The sequence below is a fragment of the Garra rufa genome, chromosome 17, assembly GCF_049309525.1.
Source record: "Garra rufa chromosome 17, GarRuf1.0, whole genome shotgun sequence".
NCBI classification, from domain to species: Eukaryota; Metazoa; Chordata; class Actinopteri; order Cypriniformes; family Cyprinidae; genus Garra; species Garra rufa.
The window spans coordinates 5,440,141-5,462,529 of record NC_133377.1 but is presented as its reverse complement, the minus strand read 5'-3'; the positions used below and the strand labels follow the sequence as shown (position 1 = coordinate 5,462,529).

At 35.9% G+C, this 22,389-nt stretch overlaps 1 protein-coding gene across 2 annotated transcripts in view; it reads right to left on the bottom strand.

Moving 5' to 3' along the window:
• Positions 1 to 22,389, bottom strand: part of necab1 (N-terminal EF-hand calcium binding protein 1) — a 53,210-nt gene that overhangs the window by 10,994 nt on the left and 19,827 nt on the right. For both annotated transcript variants that reach the window (XM_073821306.1, XM_073821307.1), the window contains exons 6-9: positions 16,760 to 16,896; positions 5,657 to 5,778; positions 3,300 to 3,376; positions 2,667 to 2,720 (exon numbers count right to left, since the gene is read on the bottom strand). In XM_073821306.1, coding sequence (XP_073677407.1) covers positions 2,667 to 2,720; positions 3,300 to 3,376; positions 5,657 to 5,778; positions 16,760 to 16,896 — 390 coding nt within the window. The remainder of the gene's footprint in view (positions 1 to 2,666; positions 2,721 to 3,299; positions 3,377 to 5,656; positions 5,779 to 16,759; positions 16,897 to 22,389) is intronic.

Below are 22,389 nucleotides of genomic sequence, written 5' to 3'. Positions count from 1 at the left end.
AAAACTGACTGAGAAAAAAAGGGAATTTGTTTTCCAGGGCAAGAATCTTAAAAACATTCGAGTTTGTTCTTATCATTTCCAGTCAGGTAGTTGAAATATTATGCTAATATCTTATTTAATTCTGCTCATATGTATCTTTACTACCCATTAACAGTTTGTCAAAATATTGCACCATTTCCTGCTTACTAAGTCCCTCTCTATATGATTTAGTAGCTTCCACATGTTTTTTCCTGTGGTTCAGACAGCATAAATAAACAGAACAGCATATTCAGTAGTACATTAACCATGCAATCAATGCTATTGTTCACATTTGAGTATCTCCAATATGGCCACACATTCAGGTAACTGACCAAAGCGTGACGTGACTGAAAGATACATAAAAGTCCCGTTATGTTGAATTTGAGGAATTCTAAATGTATTTTAATGAACTAAATCATGCAGTAAAACAGTGAACTCTAGTGTATACGCATTCTCTGAGTGTGTTTTGTTTGGTTTTAGCGATATACTCTATAATTTCAAATCGTACATGTGACCCTAGACTACAAAACCAGTCATAAGGGTGAATAAATAAGCTTTGCGCTGATGTAAATTTTTGTTAGAACAGGACAATATTTGGCCGAGATACAACTATTTAAAAATCTAAAATCTGACGGTGCAAAAACAATCACAATAATGAGAAAATCACCTTTAAAGTTGTCCAAATGAAGTTTTTAGCGATGCATATTAACTAGGTTTTGATATATTTATGGTAGTAAATTTACAAAATATCTTCATGGAACATGATTTTTACTTAATATCCTAATGATTTTTGACATAAAAGAAAAATCGATAATATTGACCCTAGGGCTGGGCGATTAATCGAAAAATAATCGAAATCGACATTCAGAACCTATAATCGTTAAAATTTTTCCAGGAAGATTATTTCAATTACTTTCCCTTTTAAAAACACTAGCGCTCCGTTCCGTTATTCCGCCGACATGTCAATGGATAGCTTAAACAGTATTTATACAGTAAAAAGTATTTACAGGATATACAAGGGTAATTTTATTTAGAGATAGTGCTTATTTTCTACTTTTAATATGAAAAACATTGAAAATTATTTATTTTGTTTCCAATAGTGCAAGTTATTTATTTTCACTAATTTAAGAAAAATGTGACTTTTCGTTTTAAGCAATGCTTGCTTTAATTTCAGTTGTTCAACACTGATGTTCAATTAATAATCATAGATCGTAGATAGTGTGTTTCCTTCAATTATTTTAAAATCAAGTAATGCACCCTTCATCCAAAAATCTCTCGCTTGTAATATGTGAACATATTTACTGTACAAAACTTGTCAGTGAACTATGAGGGCAAAAAAATAAATATTATATAAATATAATTAAATATAATTTTATTAATAAATAAAATAATCGTTCATTAATCGTAATCGGGTTAAAATGTTCAATTAATCGAGATTTTGATTCTAAGCCAAATTGCCCAGCCCTAATTGACCCATACAATGTATTTTTGGATATTGACTAGGCTATTTTGTGTGTGTGTGTGTGTGTGTGTGTGTGTGTGTGTGTGTGTGTGTGTGTGTGTGTGTGTGTGAATCCACTATATCCAAGAGGATCAAACAGGGTTGATGGGGCCGGATTAAAACATGACTAAAACATAAAATTCCCACCTATGGAGCTGTGACTCAGACTCACATGATGACCTCTCCACAGGCCCTGTTCTATTGTCATTTCTTATCTTTCACAACTTTCTCTACAAATACACAAAGAGGAAACTGCATTTTGCTATTATATTTCCATATTTATGTGCTACGAATGTAATGTCAAGATGAAAGAGTGTCCTTTATAAGTATCCTCAAATCAAGGACATCTGTTCTGAACATAATCAGTCCTATTAACATAAAGCACAGCTGACGCGAGACTTGAATACTAAATGAACACGAACAAAGCGATAAAATAATACAGATGCATTAGCAATGCTGAAATTGTTATTCCATGCATACAGTATGTCACAGCCTGTTTAGATAACCGACAAATGACAAATTGACGAGAGACTATTTAACTTCAGCCATGAAATAGAGTTTCATAGACCATGGAGAGATAAATGCTCTCTCATCTGGATGTATGAGAATGTGATACACACGGTCAGACCTGAAATATCGCTCATTATAAACCGTCTGCTACAGATCACACATTTACTTGTGCGAAGGATTTTTGCAAGGTCTTGAGAAATAGGATAGGAGTCTTATTTGAAAAAGGAACTACTCATTTTGTGTAATTTTATGCTTGAGCATGTCCAATATCATGTTGTATTATGTCTCTGATGGCAGTCACGCATTACTGTGTTTACAGCCAGTCTCCGCAGGGGTCCGGGTCCCACTCTTCTCCAGTCGTTCACAGACAGAGTCACAGACACACAAACCGCCTATTTAAGGTCTGTCAACAGCATCGTGTGAGCTTCGGAGAAAAGCTCTCTCAAAGTTGTGTGCAAAAGATGGCAGAGCCAAATGAGAGGGGAAGAGTGATAGACTGAGAAAAAATGAAATCAAAACGAATAACTTGGAACTAGTTTTTCGATCCCCGCTGTTTCCTAGACGACAGGAGTCTGTGGTCTCTGTGAATGATTTTCTGAGAATACGGTGACAGACAGGGTGACCATAAATGACTTACTGATTTAGTGGAGCTTTCTAACACCTCTTCTTCCACTGGCTCCAAACGCAGTTCCTAGGAAAGAATCACAACTAGTTTTACCATGCATCTCCTGACAATAGATGACATTTCACCCCAAAATCATAAAATTATATTTAACATTAAAAAAAAAAAATCTGTTTTTAGGACAATCATTTCAAAGCATATTTTACCTCAAAATTCATAATACCTTAATGCAAGATATAGCATTCTTATTAAAGTAATGCAACATAATCTCATTCTCATTATTGTAATGCGAAAAATAAATAAAATAAAAATCTTATTATCATTACAGTAATGCATCTAGCCATTTTGAATTTTTCATTATTCTCAATAGTTATTTTCATTATATTCTCATTACTGTAATGCAATTTTTTAATCAGCATTAAATAAAATATACTCATTTCTATCAAGATCCATCTCATAGTCTTTAAAATAGGCTTTATTTTTTTAAGCAGAATTATTTTATATTTTATAATCTGACGATATGACTGAGAGATGTTTTTGACAGGTTTCATGACATTTATGAATTGTAAAGATAGAAGGAGGAGTGCTGAGAGACAGAGAGAAAGCATTATAATGAGAAAGACAGAAATCATTTGTGTAGCCTGTTGCCTTTTTCTCAAGACGGTCGATCAGCTTTTGCAGTCTGTTGACCTGAGTAATCCATTGATTGTCCTCTTCATACAGACCTGCAGAAACACACATTTCAGCAAATGAATACAGCTCTCTCTCTCGCTCTCTCTCTCTCTCTCTCTCTCTCTCTCTCTCTCTCTTGCCATATGGCTCTAGGAGGCACTTGCTCAGACTGAATGCAATTGAAATGGAATTGTATTGGGAAGGTTTTATTTTGGCAGCATGTTTTATGGCATGCTTTCTAAAGGATAGCTTATTAATTTGATAATCTCCTTATCAAATTTTCTATCAGGAATGAGCACAAGCATAGATGCTTTTCACCTGATTAGGACCCTATAAAATCTGTTTTTTATTATATATATTTTTTTGTATATTCCGTATATTCAATATATATATATATTTTTTTCAATGTTTTTCTGACATGCTTTCTAAAGGATAGCTTATTAATTTGATAATATCCTTATCAAATTTTCTTTCAGGAATAAGCGCAAGCATAGATGCTTTTCACCTAATTAGGACACTATAAAATCTGTTTTATTTTTTTTTATATTTTCCGTATATATATATATATATATATATATATTTTTTTTTTTTTCTCAATATTTTTCTGACATTTCTGACATCAAATTTTCTATTAGGAACGAGCGCATTAAATCATGAAACTTACACAAGTTAACTAGCCTAGAATCTAGATGCGCCCCTAGCGGCAGCAAATTACATTTGCTTCCAAGGGCAGTCTAGTAACTCTCCGTTCACTTGAGATTTCCAAAAATCCAAAATCGACCGGGCCAATCACGAGTCGGTGGGCGGGTTTAACATGATAACGACTGACCTGCGACCATAAATTCTGTCAGTCTATGGTTCCGTCAGACGTTCTCTGGTTCCGTGAATTACGCGTGAGAGAGAGAGCGATGGCTGCTGCTAGCGAACAACTTTCTTTCGAATCGGCTTTGGCCGCCACTCTGAAAGACTTTAAGCTTTTCACAAGAAACTGCACTGAGGTCGTTCTTACAAAAGAAGGATGTATATTTGGAGTTGACTACGTCCAGAGCCATACATACTCTCTGTATGGCTCTGACTACGTCTCCTCCTTCGTTGCTCTGATTGGTTGTAGCACTATCCTATTGCGTGGAGAAGGAGTTTAAAAGACAACTGTTTATCCCGCCCCTCCGGTTGAGCGCTGTCTATGAAGAGTGCCCAGACCCTACATTTATGTGGGTCTGGCTTGTCAGGCTACAAGTTAACAGCAATTTATTCAAAATGTAAAAAAATTATAATTTTTAAGGCCCAATGAAATCTGTTTGACCATTTTTTCTTAAATTCTGTTTCATTTTTTACCAAATTCTGTGTTTCCCATTAATTTTCTGGATTCCATTTTAATGGTTTCATTAAATTGTAAAAATCAAAACATCTCTAATTAACTGATTTTATTAAAAAAAATATACATTGTTTATTCTTTTTCTTTTTTTTTTCAGAGATACTGTGTTGTGTATTTAAACTTTTTCTGGTAAATAAGTGCGAGTAAACAAGTTTCCGGAAAATATTCCCTAAAAATTGATGTTTAACAATAGTAGTAGAACTATTTTTACATTATGTAATATATTTCTGTCACAGTTTCTTCAAGTTAAACCAGACTTTTATTTTGACTGGTTGCTGTAAAGACTTTTACATTTCTGTTTGTATTTGATATGACGATAGTTTTTCTCAAAGGAATTAGTAAAATGCTCATGAAATGACTCTAAGCACAGTTCTAGAAATTATGTTTATGTGTTTATGTACTCATATTCTGAGGCGGCAGAGGATGAAAACACTGCAAGCATCATGCGCGCTTCAGTATGAGTTTAGTGCAGGATTCAAATTTAAATCGTATTTTCAGCTTAAAATTCAGACATTAGTCGATATCACATTTTGATGTAAGTGTACTGACTTACTTTTGATTTATTCATTCATAATTTAGCAAATTCCATGACATTCTTTGCTATACAGTAAATTCTGTTTTGATGACTAGATTCCATGATTCCCTCCACGTTTTCCGCATCACAGAAATCATAGTGTTCTACGTAATATTTTCACTTTCAATTGTGTCAGAATTCAAACTAGACATAAATACCATCTAACAAATCAATAAAATAGAAAAAGAAGAAAAATTACACAAAAATGTAGTTCCTTTTAAAAGGTTCTAGACTGTAGCCTTTTTTCTCTGGAGTCTCTCCTATAGTTTTCTTCACAATCCCTCCTACTAAACTTATTTTCAGATCTGCTGTCAGCTGCATGCCCTCTGGGTGTGCGCATGTGCCCTTTTCTTCTTCCAGAGCAGTGAGGCTCAGAATAATCACCTGAATTGACAAGGTTCAGAAGTGGGTTGTTCGGAGACAAGCTGTTATTCCTTTGAAGTCTTCGATTAGATCTCCTTCCTGACCATTGAATGGGCAGAACCTCTGGCTTCACAGGCCCCTGTCTGTGATCGAGATGGCACACACAAACACACAATGCAGATGCTCAGGAATGAGATTAAAATCATTTTCTCATATGCTGATCTCATTATTAGCTTCTGATTACTCTGCCTAGGGCATAGGAGTTAAAAAAAAAATCCTTCAATAATTTAACACCCACCAGAAACAATAATTTGCATAATATAATTTATGTAGCACTTTATACAACAGATTGTATACAGATTGTAGCAGCTTTACAGTATTAAACATGAAAACAGTTTTCAATGAGAATTACAACTTTACTTTACAGTACTGACATTGACGGACTGAACGGAAGAATCAAGTATGACTTAAAAAAAACAAAAGCCAGATTTGCAGTCTGTCTGTAAATAAAAGGACATTGGCAATACTGCATTGGTGACAGTGTTGTTTTCGTCAACGATGACGATGACGAAATCATTTCGTTGACGCCACTTTTTTTCATGACGATAACGAGACGATGACGAGATAAAAATGGCTCATTGATGACTAAAACATGACGAGACGTGTGTGAGTTTTCGTTGACGAGACGAGAATAGACGAAAATGTTAGTGGGTGGTCCGTCAGACGTTTAAAATGCATGACATTTCCGCTTATTGTGCATGCCAATTAAAACCGGAAAATATCTGCCGCTATGGCAAGCCGTTTTAGCATTAAATACTCTTTGCTATACTAGTATGGCAAGCCGTTTTAGCATTCCATCCTTGTTTGTCTTTTATGTTTTAAAACATTCCTTCATTATTGTAATTATTGGTTAAAATAGTCGATCCGGAAGCTCACATTGTGTTGAAATATAGATCTGCTATTTTCAGAACTTACAAGTGACACTACCCAACAGCAAAATACTTACTGACCTACATTAATTTCTTAAAAGACTACTTTTTCCCCTTTTTTTGACTAAAACTAGACTAAAACCTTTTTGACTTTTCGTCGACTAAAACTAGACTAAAACCTTTTTGACTTTTCGTCGACTAAAACTAGACTAAAACCTTTTTGACTTTTCGTCGACTAAAATTGGACTAAAACTATCACATTTAGAAGTGACTAAAATTTGACTAAAACTAAGAAGCATTTTAGTCCAAAAGACTAAGACTAAGACTAAATCTAAGATGGTTGTCAAAAACAACACTGATTGGTGAATGGAGTATAGAGTGAGAAAAAAGGCTAGTAGAAGAAGAGAACAGGTTGACACTGGTCTATCAGAAAACTCTCATAGACTAACTGGAAACCATCAAAAAAGCTGTGGGTCTTGAACCAATAAAGAATAACTCAGTTTACCATCACCACATCATATACAATATGTACAATAACATAAAGCTCTCTAAAATTATCCTAGCTGAACACTATTATGGTGTTCTAAGTAAATACTTAACAGTCCATCCAAAGATAGTTGAGACCCCTTTATAACTTTAAGTCTGTTGGTTTATTTCACTTTTTATCAAACATAAAAACAGCTCCCCTCAGCAAGCTGCATAATTTGAAGTATCATTCATTTCCATAGTACAAACAGTGTTGCAATAAGACATACTAAAATTTACACTTAGTATTATGGGTTTCTTGAAATCCATTAACATCATATGTGACCCTGGACCACAAAACCAGTCATAAGTAGCATGTGTATATTTGCAGCAGTAGCCAAAAATAAATTTTCTTTTATGCAAAAAATTATTAGGATATTAAGTAAAAATCAGGTTTAATGAAGATATTTGGTAAATATCCTACTATAAATATATCACAACTTAATTTTTGATTATAATATGCATTGCTAAGAATTTCATTTAGACAATTTTAAAGGCGATTTTCTTAATATTTAGATTTTTTTGTGCACCCTCAGTTTCCAGATTTTCAAACTGGCCAAATGTTGTAAACTTATGACTGGTTTAGTGGTCCAGAGTCCCATATAAGAAATAACACCAGTGATTGTTGCCTTTAAAAATGTGTTATATTCTTACATTATGAAGGGCTTTTTTACTGCAGGAAAAACTAAAATGCCTATGCTAATATAATTCATACATTGCATCTAATTGAATAGCATTAGCAGAAACACAGTCTATTCACATGCAAATGACGCTTCAACATTTTCACCCAGCATCAAAACGCAGTTGTTAAACATCACGACTACACTGATGCCTCTTTGATTGCACAAGACCTTTCTGCCCTGCTCCTCATGCTACCAATTAAAATGTACAAAATAAGTCAGCCGGTTTCTTACATGCTTGTCAGACGCTTCCAGAACAGGGAAGGGTTTCTTTGTAGACTGCTTTTGCTATTAGTAATTTTAATGTTGTGTATCAGAGATGCATTATCAGTTATAGAAGTTAAATGTTTGTTCTGTATAATAAATAAATTAGATACAGTGCCTTACAAAAGCAGTCATACCCGTTAATTTTTTTCACATTTTGTTTTGTTGCAGCATTATGTTAAACTGCTTTAAATTAGTTTTTCCCCACATCTATTTACACTCCATACACCATAATAATGACAAAGCAAAAAACAGATTTGCAAATTTTACAAATGTATTAAAAATAAAACACTGAAATAAGTACATTGCATAAGTATTCATACCCTTAACTCAGTACATAGTTGAAGCACCTTTACAGCCTCAAGTCTTTTTGGGTATGATGTGACAAGCTTTCCACATCTGCATTTGGCAATTATCTGTCATTCTTTGCCTCACCTTTTCACCTCTCAAGCTCTGTCAGCTTGGATGGGGGCTGGCAGACATTTTCTAGAGTCCTAGTTGTTCCAATCGTCTTACATTATGGATAATGCTTCTGTGAACCTTCAATGCAGCAGATTTTTTTCTGAACTCTTCCCTAGATCATTGCCTTAATGCAAGTCTGTCACTGAGCTCTACAGGCAGTTATCTTGACCTCAGGACTTGGTTTTTGCTCTGATATGCATTCTTAGAGGTGTGTGCCTTTCTAAATCATACTCATTCAAATGAATTTGCCACAGTTTAACTCCACTCGAAGTGTAGTAACATCTAGATATGAATGCTCCTGAGCTAAATTTCGAGTGTCCCAGAAAAGGGTATGAATACTTATGCAACGGGATCTTTTCAGTTTTTTATTTCTAATAAATTTGCAAAGTGGTTTACAAACCTGTTTTGTGCTTTGTCATTATGGTATATGAGATGTAGATTGATGTGGAAAAAAAAGTAATTTAAAGCAGTTTAACATAATGCTGCATCAAAACAAAATGTAGGCTACCAAAAAACAGGAGTATGAATACTTTTGCAAGGCACTGTATATGATATAGGCTAGTAGTTCATTTTGCAAGTAGCCATAAGTACAACAATTTGGCTGAAGCCAGGGGTTATTTTGTTATAATGACAACCTGATTGTACAGTAGTCTTACTTTTATGAGGTAGAAATTGTATGCCATCAAACTATTCTGTTTCTATTCAGTAGTGCGAGTGAAATAAGATTATATGAAATCTAATTATATCTATTGTTCAGCTGTTCTCGAGCAGCGGAGGAATGCTGCATCTATTTTAACTCTGAGACAATGAAATAAATGTAGGCAGGCAGGTGTCAAAATTAAGGCTCGGTTGGTTGCTCATTATCCCTAAAGACACTGTTGCACAACGCGCATCCTGAGGGAAGCTTACCCTCCGCGGTTAAAAATGGCTCACAACTGCATCAGCACACTGAAATCTCTAGCAAATGAATCATCTTGGAGTCACACAGGTGATTAAAACTCAGCTGGAGTCACATCCACACACCTGCATGAACCCATGGATCCCAACTGACAAACTCAACAAACTGTTCTCCAGAGACCACGTCTTTTTATGCAGGAAATTATATGGAAATGTAGTGTGAAAAACCAAAATAGAGGCATATCAGCAAGCACAGTTTCCTAATAGCTGGTAATGGTCTACTTCGCAAACATAGATGAAAGCAGTGCTGTGAATGGGGTGAGCGCTCCTGTGAGCTCTGGATTCAGATTTGAGCTCATCTCCCCTGTTTCATCCCTGTGTGCGGTGCTGCTCCTCAGAGAGCCTGACTCAATGCTTCAGACGGAATAGAGAATGGACCGCGCTATTTCAATTTGTTCTGACCACCAGCCACTTTCAGCACATCTAACGCAGTGGGAATCAATCCCCCTGACCGACGCACAATGAGCTGGCCTTGCCGTCTCGAAGCCTTTAGGCTCAAAATGTGTACACGCTTGCTAAAAACACTAATGTTATGAAACTCCACACTGTCAACTGTGACACAAAAGCACTGTGACATAAGTGGTTACACGTGTGCAACCATGTGAAGACATGTACAGGTTTGCTCTGTGCTTGGAAAAATGATGAAAACGCTTCTTAAAGGGATGGTTCACTCAAAAATGAAAATTCTGTCATAATTTATTCACTCTCATGTTGTTCCAAACCCTGTACGATTTTATTCTTTCATGGAATATGAAAGGATAAAGTTATGGAAGCCTGTATTCGCCACTGAATCAAAAATGTAAAAATTGCGACTTTTTATTTCACAATTCTCTTTTTTTTCTCGCAATTTTAAGTTTATGTGTCGACTTTTTTTCTCAGATTTGTGACAAACTCAGAATTGCAAGTTATTAAGTAAGAATTGTGAGATATAAAAGCATTTCTGTTTTTTTTCTCAGAATTCTGCGATAATAAAGTATGTTGTGAGTAATAAAGTCAGTGTGATATAAACTTGTAAGTTTATATCTCACAATTCTGATTTTTTTTCAGTCACAATTGTGAGATACAAACTTGCATTTGTGAAAAAAAATCTGAGACATAAACTCGTGATTGTGAGAACATATCAGTCGTTTTCCCCTTAAGAACTGGACTTTATAAGTCACAGTTGTGAGTTTATATCTCACAGTTCTGAGGAAAAAGTCAGAAGTGCGAGATACAAACTCACATTTGCAAGGAAAAAAATGTCAGAATTGTGAGTTTATATCATGCAATTCTGATCAATAAAGTCACAATTCTGAGAAATTAAGTCAGAATTGCGAGATATAAACTCGCAGTTCTGACTTTTTATCTCAGAATTGATATAAACTAAGTTGTGAGTAAAAAAATCAGTACTGTGTGATATAAACTCACAATTCTGAGAAATAAAGTCAGAATAGTGAGACAGAAACTCACAATTCAGAAATTTTTTCCTCACAATTGCAAGTTTACATCTCACAATTCTGACTTTTTTATTAGAATTGTGAAATATAAACTCACAATTCTGAAAAATGGAGTCAGAATTGTGTGATATACTCACAATTGTGACTTTTTTCAAAGAATTCAGAGTTTATTTTTTACTACACACAATTGTGAGATATAAACTCCAATTCTGAGAACATTTCAGTATTTTCCCCCTCAGAATTTGCGAGTTTATATCTTACAATTCTAAGGAAAAAAGTCAGAATTATGAGTTGGTATTACACAATTTCGAGAAAAAAAGAATTGCGAGATCTTAACTCGCAATTGTGAGTTATAAAGTAAGAACTGTGAGATATAAAAAAATTAACTCAGTACTGTGTGATATAAACTCACAATTCTGAGAAATACAGTCAGAATAGTGAGACAAACTCACAATTCAGAATTTTTTTTCTGATCTCACATCTCATGACTTTTTTATTAGAATTGTGATATATAAACTCACAATTCTGAGAAATACAGTCAGAATAGTGAGACAAACTCACAATTCAGAATTTTTTTTTCTGATCTCACATCTCATGACTTTTTTATTAGAATTGTGATATATAAACTCACAATTCTGAGAAATACAGTCAGAATAGTGAGACAAACTCACAATTCAGAATTTTTTTTTCTGATCTCACATCTCATGACTTTTTTATTAGAATTGTGATATATAAACTCACAATTCTGAAAAATACAGTCAGAATAGTGAGACAAACTCACAATTCAGAATTTTTTTTTCTGATCTCACATCTCATGACTTTTTTATTAGAATTGTGATATATAAACTCACAATTCTGAAAAATGAAGTCAGAAGTTTATGTTTTGCAATTCTGACTTTACTTCTTTTTCCCCCATCAGAATTTGCAAGTTTATATCTCACAATTCTGAGAAAAAAGTCACAATTCCAAGATGTTTTACAAGATGATTACAAACTCGCATTTGTGATTAAAAAAAGTCAGAATTCTGACTTTTTATTTGTAATTTTGAGTTTATATCACGCAATTCTAATAAAGTCACAATTCTGAGAAATAAAGTCAGAATAGTAAAACAGAAACTCCCAATTCCCAATTTTTTTTTCTAAGAATTGTGTTTATATCTAGCAATTGTGAATTTTTTCTCAGAATTGCAAGTTTATATCTTGCAATTCTGGCTTTATAACATGCAACTGAGTTTACATCTCAGAATTCTGAGAAAAAAGTCACAATTGTGAGGTTGTATGACGCAATTCGAGGAGAGAAAAAAAGAATTGCGAGATGTTAACTTGCAATTGCGAGAAAAAGGTCAGAATTGTGGGATTGAAAAGTCACAATTACATTTTCTTATTTTTATTCAGTGGTGGAAACAGGCTTCCATAGAAAGCTGTACTGAATTGCAACTTCAACATTACAAATGTGTAATTACGAATTTATTTAAATACATGACATGGTTTCAATAAAAATGAAATTTTTAGTTTACCATAAATGCTTGTAAGTTTATTCATCAGTAAACTTTAACCGTATTTCAACAAAAATAAAAACAATTATGAAACTTAGATATAAAGATGTACTCAGCCAATTACATTTGATATAGATGTAAACTTTAAAACATTTCAACTTAATTTCAAGTAACATGCAATTATGTGTCAGAAAACATTACATTTAGTTGATACTATTTTATTGTATAATTTCTTGTAATAAGTGAGTATGCCTTTTTTAAGGGTGCCTTTTTGGAACATTCTGTCTAGCATTTCCTTTGAGTTCTATGAGAAAGATCGAATGTTGGGGTTTTTATGGGTAAAAGATGAGTTTTCATTTTCATCTCTTTAACTGTGTAAATATGTGTTCTGTGAAAACTCATCCAACCGAGATAAAGGTCAGAGGGGACTTGGCATGGCAGGAGTAGAGATATTCTGAGTGTGCTCATGGGATTGTGAGTGAGGCTGCAGACCTGGTACAGCTATATTAGCAGCGTCTAGATCTGTGAAAGGCTGACTGAAAATGACCTGTAAGGACTGAGAAATGGAGAGATCAGGCCAAAGCCAAAGAGATATAAAGACATGTCTCCAACATGAAATAATTCAAAATGTCTTTATACTAAAAACTATGGCTATCAAAATCATGATTAATCTCTTAATTGTCTGATACACAGTAGTTATAAAATATAGTTCAGCCAAAAATAAAAATTACCCCATGATTTATTTAACCTCAAGCTATCCTAAATGTACAGTGCCAGTTCATTTTTTCACATTTTGTTTTGATGCAGCCTTATGTTAAACTTCTTTAAATTACTTTTTTTCCACATCAATCTACATCTCATATACCATAATGACAAAGCACAAAACAACTTTGTAACAACTTTGCAAATTTATTAGAAATAAAAAACTGAAAAGATCCCGTTGCATAAGTGTTCATACCCTTTTCTGGGACACTCGAAATTTAGCTCAGGACCATTCATATCTAGATGTTACTACACTTCGAGTGGAGTTAAACTGTGGCAAATTCATTTGAATGAGTATGATTTAGAAAGGCACACAGCTCTCAGAAAAGGTCTAACAGCTGAAAATGCATATTAAAGCAAAAACCAAGTCCTGAGGTCAAGATAACTGCCTGTAGAGCTCAGTGACAGACTTATGTTAAGGCAATGATCTAAGGAAGAGTTCAGAAAAAAATCTGCTGCATTGAAGGTTCACAGAAGCATGTAGACTCCATTATCCATAATGTAAGACGATTGGAACAACTAGGACTCTAGAAAATGTCTGCCAGCCCCCATCCAAGCTGACAGAGCTTGAGAGGTGAAAAGGTGAGGCAAAGAATGGCAGATAATTGCCAAATGCAGATGTGGAAAGCTTGTCACATCATACACAAAAAGACTTGAGGCTGTAAAGGTGCTTCAACTATGTACTGAGTTAAGGGTATGAATACTTATGCAATGTACTTATTTCAGTGTTTTATTTTGAATAAATTTGTAAAATTTGCAAATCTGTTTTTTGCTTTGTCATTATTATGGTGTATGGAGTGTAAATAGATGTGGGGGAAAACTAATTTAATGCAGTTTAACATAATGCTGCAACAAAACAAAATGTGAATAAAATGAAGGGTATGAATACTTTTGCAAGGCACTGTATATGACTTTCTTCTTTCTGACAAATACAATAAGAGTTATTTTAAAAAATGTCCTGGCTCTTCTAAGCTTTATAATGGGAGTGAATGGTGGTTGAGATTATGAAGCCCAAAAGAGTGCATCCATCTATCATAAAAAGTGCTCCACACAGCTCCAGGGGGTTAATAAAGGTCTATAAAGCTTGGAGAAGCCAGGAAATGTTTTAATATAACTCCAATTGTATTCGTCTGAAAGAAGAAAGCCATATACACCTAGGGTGGCTTGAGAGTAAGGTTTTTTAAATTTTTCCCCCATATATGGAAGTCAGTGGCTACTAGCAGTTGTTTGGTAACCAACATTATTCAAAATATTTTCTTTCATGTTCAACAGAATTTTCTTTAAATTTTCATTAAGAGTAGGGTATATTTCACATGAGTCACATATCATCAGACTATATTAAGTAACTATGAAGAACAATTTTTAAAAATGATAAAATAACTGATTTGTATACAAGCTGAAATTAAACACAGGAAGGGCTTCAGCCTCGTTAAATAGTGTCAATAATTGCCTCTGTTTGAATAATAACTGCAATAAACGCTGTATATTTCAGCGGCACATGGTTATTAAGGTAGACACACCATATTGCCTGCAGAGGCGATAATGAGGCAATTTAAATATACCAATTAATTAGGATGCGACTGGCTATATCAGAGCCTGAGTGTTTTTAAGAACAGAGAAATAAAAAGAAGCACTTCCTTTTAAAACCCAACCTCAGCATCCTTCATTTCTTAAAGCCAGCAGCTCTAGCTAATTTTCTTGAGATCATAAGGTGAGCGAAGTAGCACAGCTGCTGCACACTGAGAGGGAGGAGAGGTAGTGGGCACATTGTGACGCGCACACACATATACAAACTCAGACACGCAGCGCTCTGTAGCATGCAATCATCCAGGTGCTGGAACAAAACAGCTCATTTTGCATTCTAAATTCTGCACTCTATAAGGAGCTGCTGACCCCCACGGTGGGCTTCGCAGCAGACCCTCCTCAGTACACAAACGCAGTGAGTCAGAGCCGCTGTGAGCTCAAAATGAGCTGCTAATCAAACGCACACACACAGGTTCTGTTGATTCAGTGGCGGATTAAACTGGCATCCATACCCTTTCTGTGCAAAAACAAAGGCCTGGGTCAATGGTCTGCTGGTAACCTGGTCTATTAACAATTAATGCTGCTGATGCTCTAGATATTCAATACCAAGGACAGCTGTGCACAGAATCCCTTGAGTCAGTGCACAATTGCTGTCTACATGCATTTTCAACAGTGAAATGGCATGTTTAGATCTGTGGAGACTCTACATGCCCACTGGTGCAGAAGAAATCCACTTAATATCACTAAAAATGCTAGAGGTTTGATGCTTTGGGAGTGTGTGATTGCTCTTATTGCGGTGGTCAATAAAGCAGTTAATAATTAAGATGCTCACTAAGCCTGCATTTATTTGCTAAAAAAATACATTAAAAACAGTAATGTTGCAGGTTAAACTAACTGTTTTCTATATGATTGTGTTTTAAAATGTATTTCCGATGACACACCTGATTGAGATCATCAGCTCATTAGTTCAGTTCATGAATCCCTCTCCTAATGAGCTTATGATCTCAATCAGGTGTGTTAAATAAGAGAGACATGCAAAATGTGCAGAGCAGGGGTCCCCCAGGACCAGGATTGAGAACCACTGGTGTAAGTATTACAGTTGGAAGAATGCTTACTTTATGTCCATGCGCAGCATATACAGTTTTTCATCATTAATCCTGTCACAGTCTAGTCATAATGAAAGCATGCAAACAGCATTTACAATCTGAATTCAAGAATGTAATATGTGATTTGCATTAAAGGGATAGTGCACCCAAAACTGAAAATGTGATGTTTATCTGCTTAGCCCCAGGGCATCCAAATTGTAGGTGACTTTGTTTCTTCAGTAGAACACAAACAAAGATTTTTAACTCAAACCGTTGCAGTCTGTCAGTCATATAATGGCATTCAGTGGGACCTACAGATTTAAAAGTCAAAAAAACATACACAGACAAAACCAAATTAAACCCTGCGGCTCGTGACGATACATTGAGGTCTTAACACATGAAACAATCGGTCTGTGCAGGAAGCTGAACAGTATTTATATAATTTTTTACTTCTGATCCACCACAATGTCCAACTGTCCTGAGTGCGTTCACAACAGCCGGCACATGATGAAGAGCAAGCAACCATAACTTAAGTTGATCAGGCTCAAAAGTTGGGGGTCGTTGAAAAGTCAACACTCCTTGATGAGCTCAATGTATCGTCACGAGCCGCAGGGTTTAATTTGGTTTTGTCTGTGTATGTTTTTCTGACTCTCAAATCTGTGGGTCCCATTCACTGGCATTATATGAATGACAGACTGCAACAGTTTGAGTTAAAAATCTTTGTTTGTGTTCTACTGAAGAAACAAATTCACCTTCATCTTGGAGTCCCTGGGGGTAAGCAGATAAACATCTCATTTTCATTTTTGGGTGAACTATCCCTTTTAAACATATATCAGTGTTATGATAGTATCACTGTTTGCTTTTCTCTGCTGTCAGACAATCCCCTGAAATAGTCTGATGTTCAGCTTCTAAAGACAATAAATTGAAAATATCTCCAGCTTACGCCACATGTACATAGAAACTGTATGTTTAACAAAACAAAAGTGTGTGTTCTGGGTGGCTTGCCTTTCCTGCCGGGTCTGTTCGGCTGTGGTCTCCATAGCACACTCCAAAGAGCTCTGGAGAGACTGCAGCTGACTTGTGGTCTCCTTTAACAGGAAACGTGTCACAAACTGCTCCAGATGCGCGGCCTCCTGATAGTCCTGCAGATTAAAGACAGAGATTTCATTGTCACAGCGGCAATAGAATGAGTTTTGAACATATATTAGCCTTTTAGCCATTCTGTAATATGAATGAATGTTAATAATAATTTTTTTTAAATACGAGAGCTTTCTGATGGTGCGTTCACACCGGACGCGACTTGCGCGGAAAAAACGCGCTATTCGCGCGTAGTTGAACATTTGAGTTTACCTGCGCCATTCGCGCGGTAAAATTCGCGTCATTCGCGCGTGACATTTTCTTCACAACAGACGCGAATTCGCGTCAAGGGAGGGGCTTCTGCCACTCGTCAGCGGGAAAGTAGTTGTAAAATAGGTGAATGAGCTCAATTTGCCAGCTTTAGCTTGCTTGTAGTCTCAATATGTATGTATATGTAGGTTAAATTGAGTAAAGAGCGTTTTTTAAAACTAACCAGATTGTCCGACCTCTTAACTCACTTTATTCCTAGCAAGATCCCTTTTATTCCTGTTTCTACAAAAGTCCAAAGATGTATCGTACAGCTCCGAGGAACCACAGACAGCAACGGTGATTTTGTCCGCCATTGTTGTTTCGGATTTCTGCCTCCGTCACTACTAGAGCAAGCTCCTGATTGGTTACCGCGGCGCGGAATTCCGCCAAAGTTCAGATTTTTGGATTCGCGCGAATGGCGCAGCAATCGCTTGAAATGCTCAATGCGCGCCGCGCCATTCGCGCTATTCGCGCGTTTCGCGCCGCAGGATGGCTATTCGCGTCTTTGCATTGACTTAACATGTAAATCACTCGCGCTTGCCGCTTCATTCGCGTCCGGTGTGAACGCACCTTGACTCTCCAAAGACACTGATGTAACTACCATGTTCTAGGCCCAGAAATGTAGCAAGGACACCGATAAAATAATTAATGCGACATCTTCGTAATGTTATGAAGCTACGAGAATACTTTTTGTGCACGAAAAAAAACTAATTTCATAAAATTCATAAAATTACGGTTGAATCACTAATGTCACATGGAATATTTTAATGATATCCTTACTAACTTTCTGGGCCTTGAACATGGTAGTTGCGTTGCTGTCTATGCAGGGTCAGAAAGCTCTCGGATTTCATCAAAAATATCTTAATTTGTGGTCTATAAATGAAGGTCTTACGGGTTTGGATCAACATGAGTAATTAATAAAAGAATTTTCATTTCACAGTGGCAGAATGTAAAGTGACAGTCTCCCCAAAAAAACAAATTTAAACAAAAACCTCAGTTTAGGTTTTTGCATCCAGAAATCTGAGAGAATGAATAAGCCAAGCTATTTAAACCTAAACCTTTAAGTGTTTTTTGCAGGTACTTGCTATCTAGGTTCAACTGAAACAGTTCACGCATCATGGCTTTTAATTTAAGAACGTAACTACATCTCAAACTGGAGTGCCAGAATGCCTCTTTATCTTTTTGGATGAGATTTTGTTTCACATCCGCAGTCTCAAAGGCAGGGCTGCATGGGTATGTTATTTGCACATGGTACGTCGGTTATTCAACGTTAGGAATCAACAGCCGCCTCTGTAATTATGTTGCACGCCCAAAGCAACCGTGTTCTGTCAGAAAGAAAAGCCATTATTAAAGCCGAGAACATCCCTCAGCTAACAGGACATATAATTCTTCTGAGCATCCAGTTATGAAACAGGTGCTGCACGACACGCCTATTATGAACTCGCTCAAGATGTTGACAGTCACAAATCCAACAGATCCACCAACACGTGTATTTACAAAGACGGTTAAACACACAGACCTTTACAATAACCTCAGCATGAATCACTGCAACCAAGAGCTGTATAACCCCAAGCAGCAAACATCGCTAAACTTTCCTTACAGCGTCTGTGCTTGAGGCCAACATTTTACACAAGAGCCAATCATGCATTCAAGCAATCAGTACGAAGTGTCTGCAACATGCAAATAACACCTGATAAATCATAGAAAAATCATATTGATTGTGACTGTTATACATGCACATAGACATATTTAATGTCCTTTATAAGACGTTTTAGCTGAGAATAAGCCAACCAATAAATACATGAATAAATAATATTCCATTGTTTTCAATGACAAGCTTTCATACAAGTTTAAAGCTGAAGAATGATCCAGTAAACGCACTAAATGAGATATTATAAGGTAAGCAAATCATGTTACAAAGATATTTAGAGATAAAAATCAATATAAAAACAATGTTTTTAATATTTGAGCTATAAATCTGTCATTGCTACCTGAGGGCAAGAAATATTGGCTGGATGATATGAGCGCTCACAGTATGATGTTCATAAGTGTGGTTGCTGTTTATAGAGACTCTCCTGAGGGCAGAGACCACATGCATTACAGCAGCTGGTTTGTACACCCACTCGTGGCCTTATGCAATAAACACAACAGTATTTGTTGACATATATCATCACTAGCTGTTGTTGCTCATAATTAATGAAGCTCGTGCAATAGAGATTATCAAGTGGTGTGAAGAGAGAGATCAAAGAAAATTCCTTTGTTAACACCTTGTTTTTTCTTCTGGTTTTAAGATTAGCATGATTTCAACACTTAAAATCAGTCTTTGCATTTATAACCATCAAAGAGGCTCTTAATAGGAGACCTATTATGTCCCTTTTTACAAGATGTGATATAAGTCTCAGGTGTCCCCAGAATGTGTCTGTGAAGTTTCATCTTAAAATATCCTACATATAATTATTATATAATTTTGAGTCGAAGCAGAAAGTTTTTGTGCATGTTTCTTTAAATACAAATGATCTGTGCCTTTTGAGCTCATACCTCAGATACTTTGCTAAAAATCATCTGTTTGGTTTTGATTGTCATGTCTATCGCACTGAAATCATGTGTTTTAAACCCTATTAGTTTAAATTTCTGATACAGGGTAAACATCTGAAGCACGTGCACAGAAAGCAGCTATCACGCGGCATGTGAGTACTTAACTAAGTTCTCTTTCGTGTCTTATTGCGCTTAAACTGTCAAATACACCAAAGTTTATGTTAAAAACACACAGGAGTTACAAAAACGGTCGGTTAGGTCTGGGAAGGTAAACAGCCGGCAAAGAAAGTGCATGTTTATATACTGTTTGGCAGTAAATAAATCAATAAATCCACTGCTCTCTTGTCTCCTCTGAGGCTTGGACTGTAAATAGTGTTCTGTGCTCATCTGTGCAGCCAAAGACAGAACAGTTAGCATGCTTTGCTCAAACTTTTCCCATGGCATTAGAACTGGAACACTGTTGTCGCTCCAGTCTTCATGTGACACTGAAGACTGGAGTAATGATGCTGAAAATGTATCTTTGATCACAGGGATAAATTACATTTTAAAATATATTCAAATAGAAATCAGTAATTTTAAATAGTGAAAATATTTCTCACTATTACTGTTTTTGCTGTGCTTTGAATCAAATAAATGCAGAAGAGACTACTTTAAAAAACATTAAAATCTTTTAGTCAAAAAAAAAATTGACTGGTAGTGTTGATGAATTCAAAGCTAGGTTGAAAATCACAATTGTTTACAGTGTTATTTTATTGTTCATAGCATGTCAGATATCCCTGAACATCTTCAATGTTCTCCTGTCTGTTTTTTTTTTTTCGTGCTTTAATGCCCAGAAATGTGTTATATATATTTCATGATGAGTGGATAGTGCTGCAAACTATAACCAGTGGAGGTTCAAAAACTACACAATTGCTTAAATATTTTAAGCACAGCAAACAGAGACATTTAAATGATGTCTGTTCTTTTCCATCTTGCACTGTTTCTCTCTTTGAGGTTTAATATTGGGAATTGTGCTCTTGCCTCTAAATGAGAAGTGTGTTATTGCTCATGCTCTTTGAACATGGCAAAACACCATCAAATCAAAACAAAATTCTGTCTGAACAAAGACAGCACCTGCAAAGTCAATGTACCTTAACCTTTAAACCACGCAGTGATAAAAAAATCAATCGCAATTTGCACTTCTCTCTCATCATCTTCAGCAGATGGCCACTTCTCATTGTGAGGATTTGTTTTTACTGCTCTTTTGCTCACACACTGAAGGTTTAAAGGAGTAGTTCACTTACAAAAATGTACAGATAATGTACTCACCCCCTTGTCATCCAAGATGTTCATGTCTTTCTTTCTTCAGTTGTAAAGAAATTATGTTTTTTTAGGAAAACATTTCAGGATTTCTCTCCATATACTGGACTTCTATGGTGCCCCTGAGTTTGAACCTCCAAAATGCAGCTTTTAAAGGGCTCTAAGCAATCAGCCGAGGAAAGAAGGGCATTATCTAGCAAAACAATCGGTTATTTTCTAAAAAAAAATTACAATTTATATACTTTTTAACCTCAAATACTCATCTTGTCTAGCTCTGCGTGTGTTGAGAAAAAACTCCAATCTCATTTTCTCCTCCAACTTTAAAATCGTCCTACATCGCTGTTTTACCTTTTTTTGTAAAGGGTGTTTGATCTTATTTGCACGTTCACTTTGTAAACACTTGATTGGTAATTCTGCAGTGATGTAGGATGATTTTAACGTTGGAGGAGAAAATGAAATGGGAGTTTTTCGATATACCCCAACTGTCATGAACTGGAATACACAGGAGTTCACGCAAAGCTATAGGCAAGATGAGCATTTGAGATCAAAAAGTATATAAATTGTAAATGTTTTTAGAAAATAACCAATTGTTTTGCTAGATAAGACCCTTTTTTCTCAGCTGGGATTGTTTAGAGCCCTTTGAAGCTGCGTTTAAACTGCATTTTGGAAGTTCAAATTCAGGGGCACCATAGAAGTCCATTATATGGAGAGAAATCCTGAAATGTTTTCCTCAAAAAGCACAATTTCTTTACGACTAAAGACAGAAAGACATGAACATCTTGGATGACAAGGGGGTGAGTAAATTAGCTGTAAGTTTTTGTTCTGAAAGTGTACTCCTTTAAGGACATACAATAAAACACAGAAGCAAATACCAGTAGTCTTTCTCAAAAATGTCCCATTGAACTCATTAATCGTGTTTCACTTCCTCTGTCTGCCTCACTAATCAAGCGGCGTAATGAAATGACACAGCACTGCCCTTCATGCCAGTGACTCCATTTTTTGAGACACTCACATGCATTAAGTGACATGTCTGCTGGGTTTGGAGTCAGCGCTTGGCTAATTCATTATCTGTGCGAGGCAGCAGACAGTCTCGGTTAAATGGCTTGGCGGGAACTGAATCACGCAGCTCGTACCAGCACCTTCCTCTGACCGTCTGTGTGGACTTTGCCCATTACTCACATCAGACGCTCGGGAGGATAAATGCTGCTGTTCAGACCAGAATGTCAGTGCTGATAACCACCAGCAACACTGCACATCTATATGAGCAAGACCACAGCCAGTAACTCAATCAATACATCTGTGAGCACAGAATCTCGCTGTTTCACATGAGAGACGCAATGGAGTAACAACCCTGAAGTATTTTTATATACATGTTTCAGTATGTGACAGTAGTTAGTAGTGTAAAAAATTTTTAG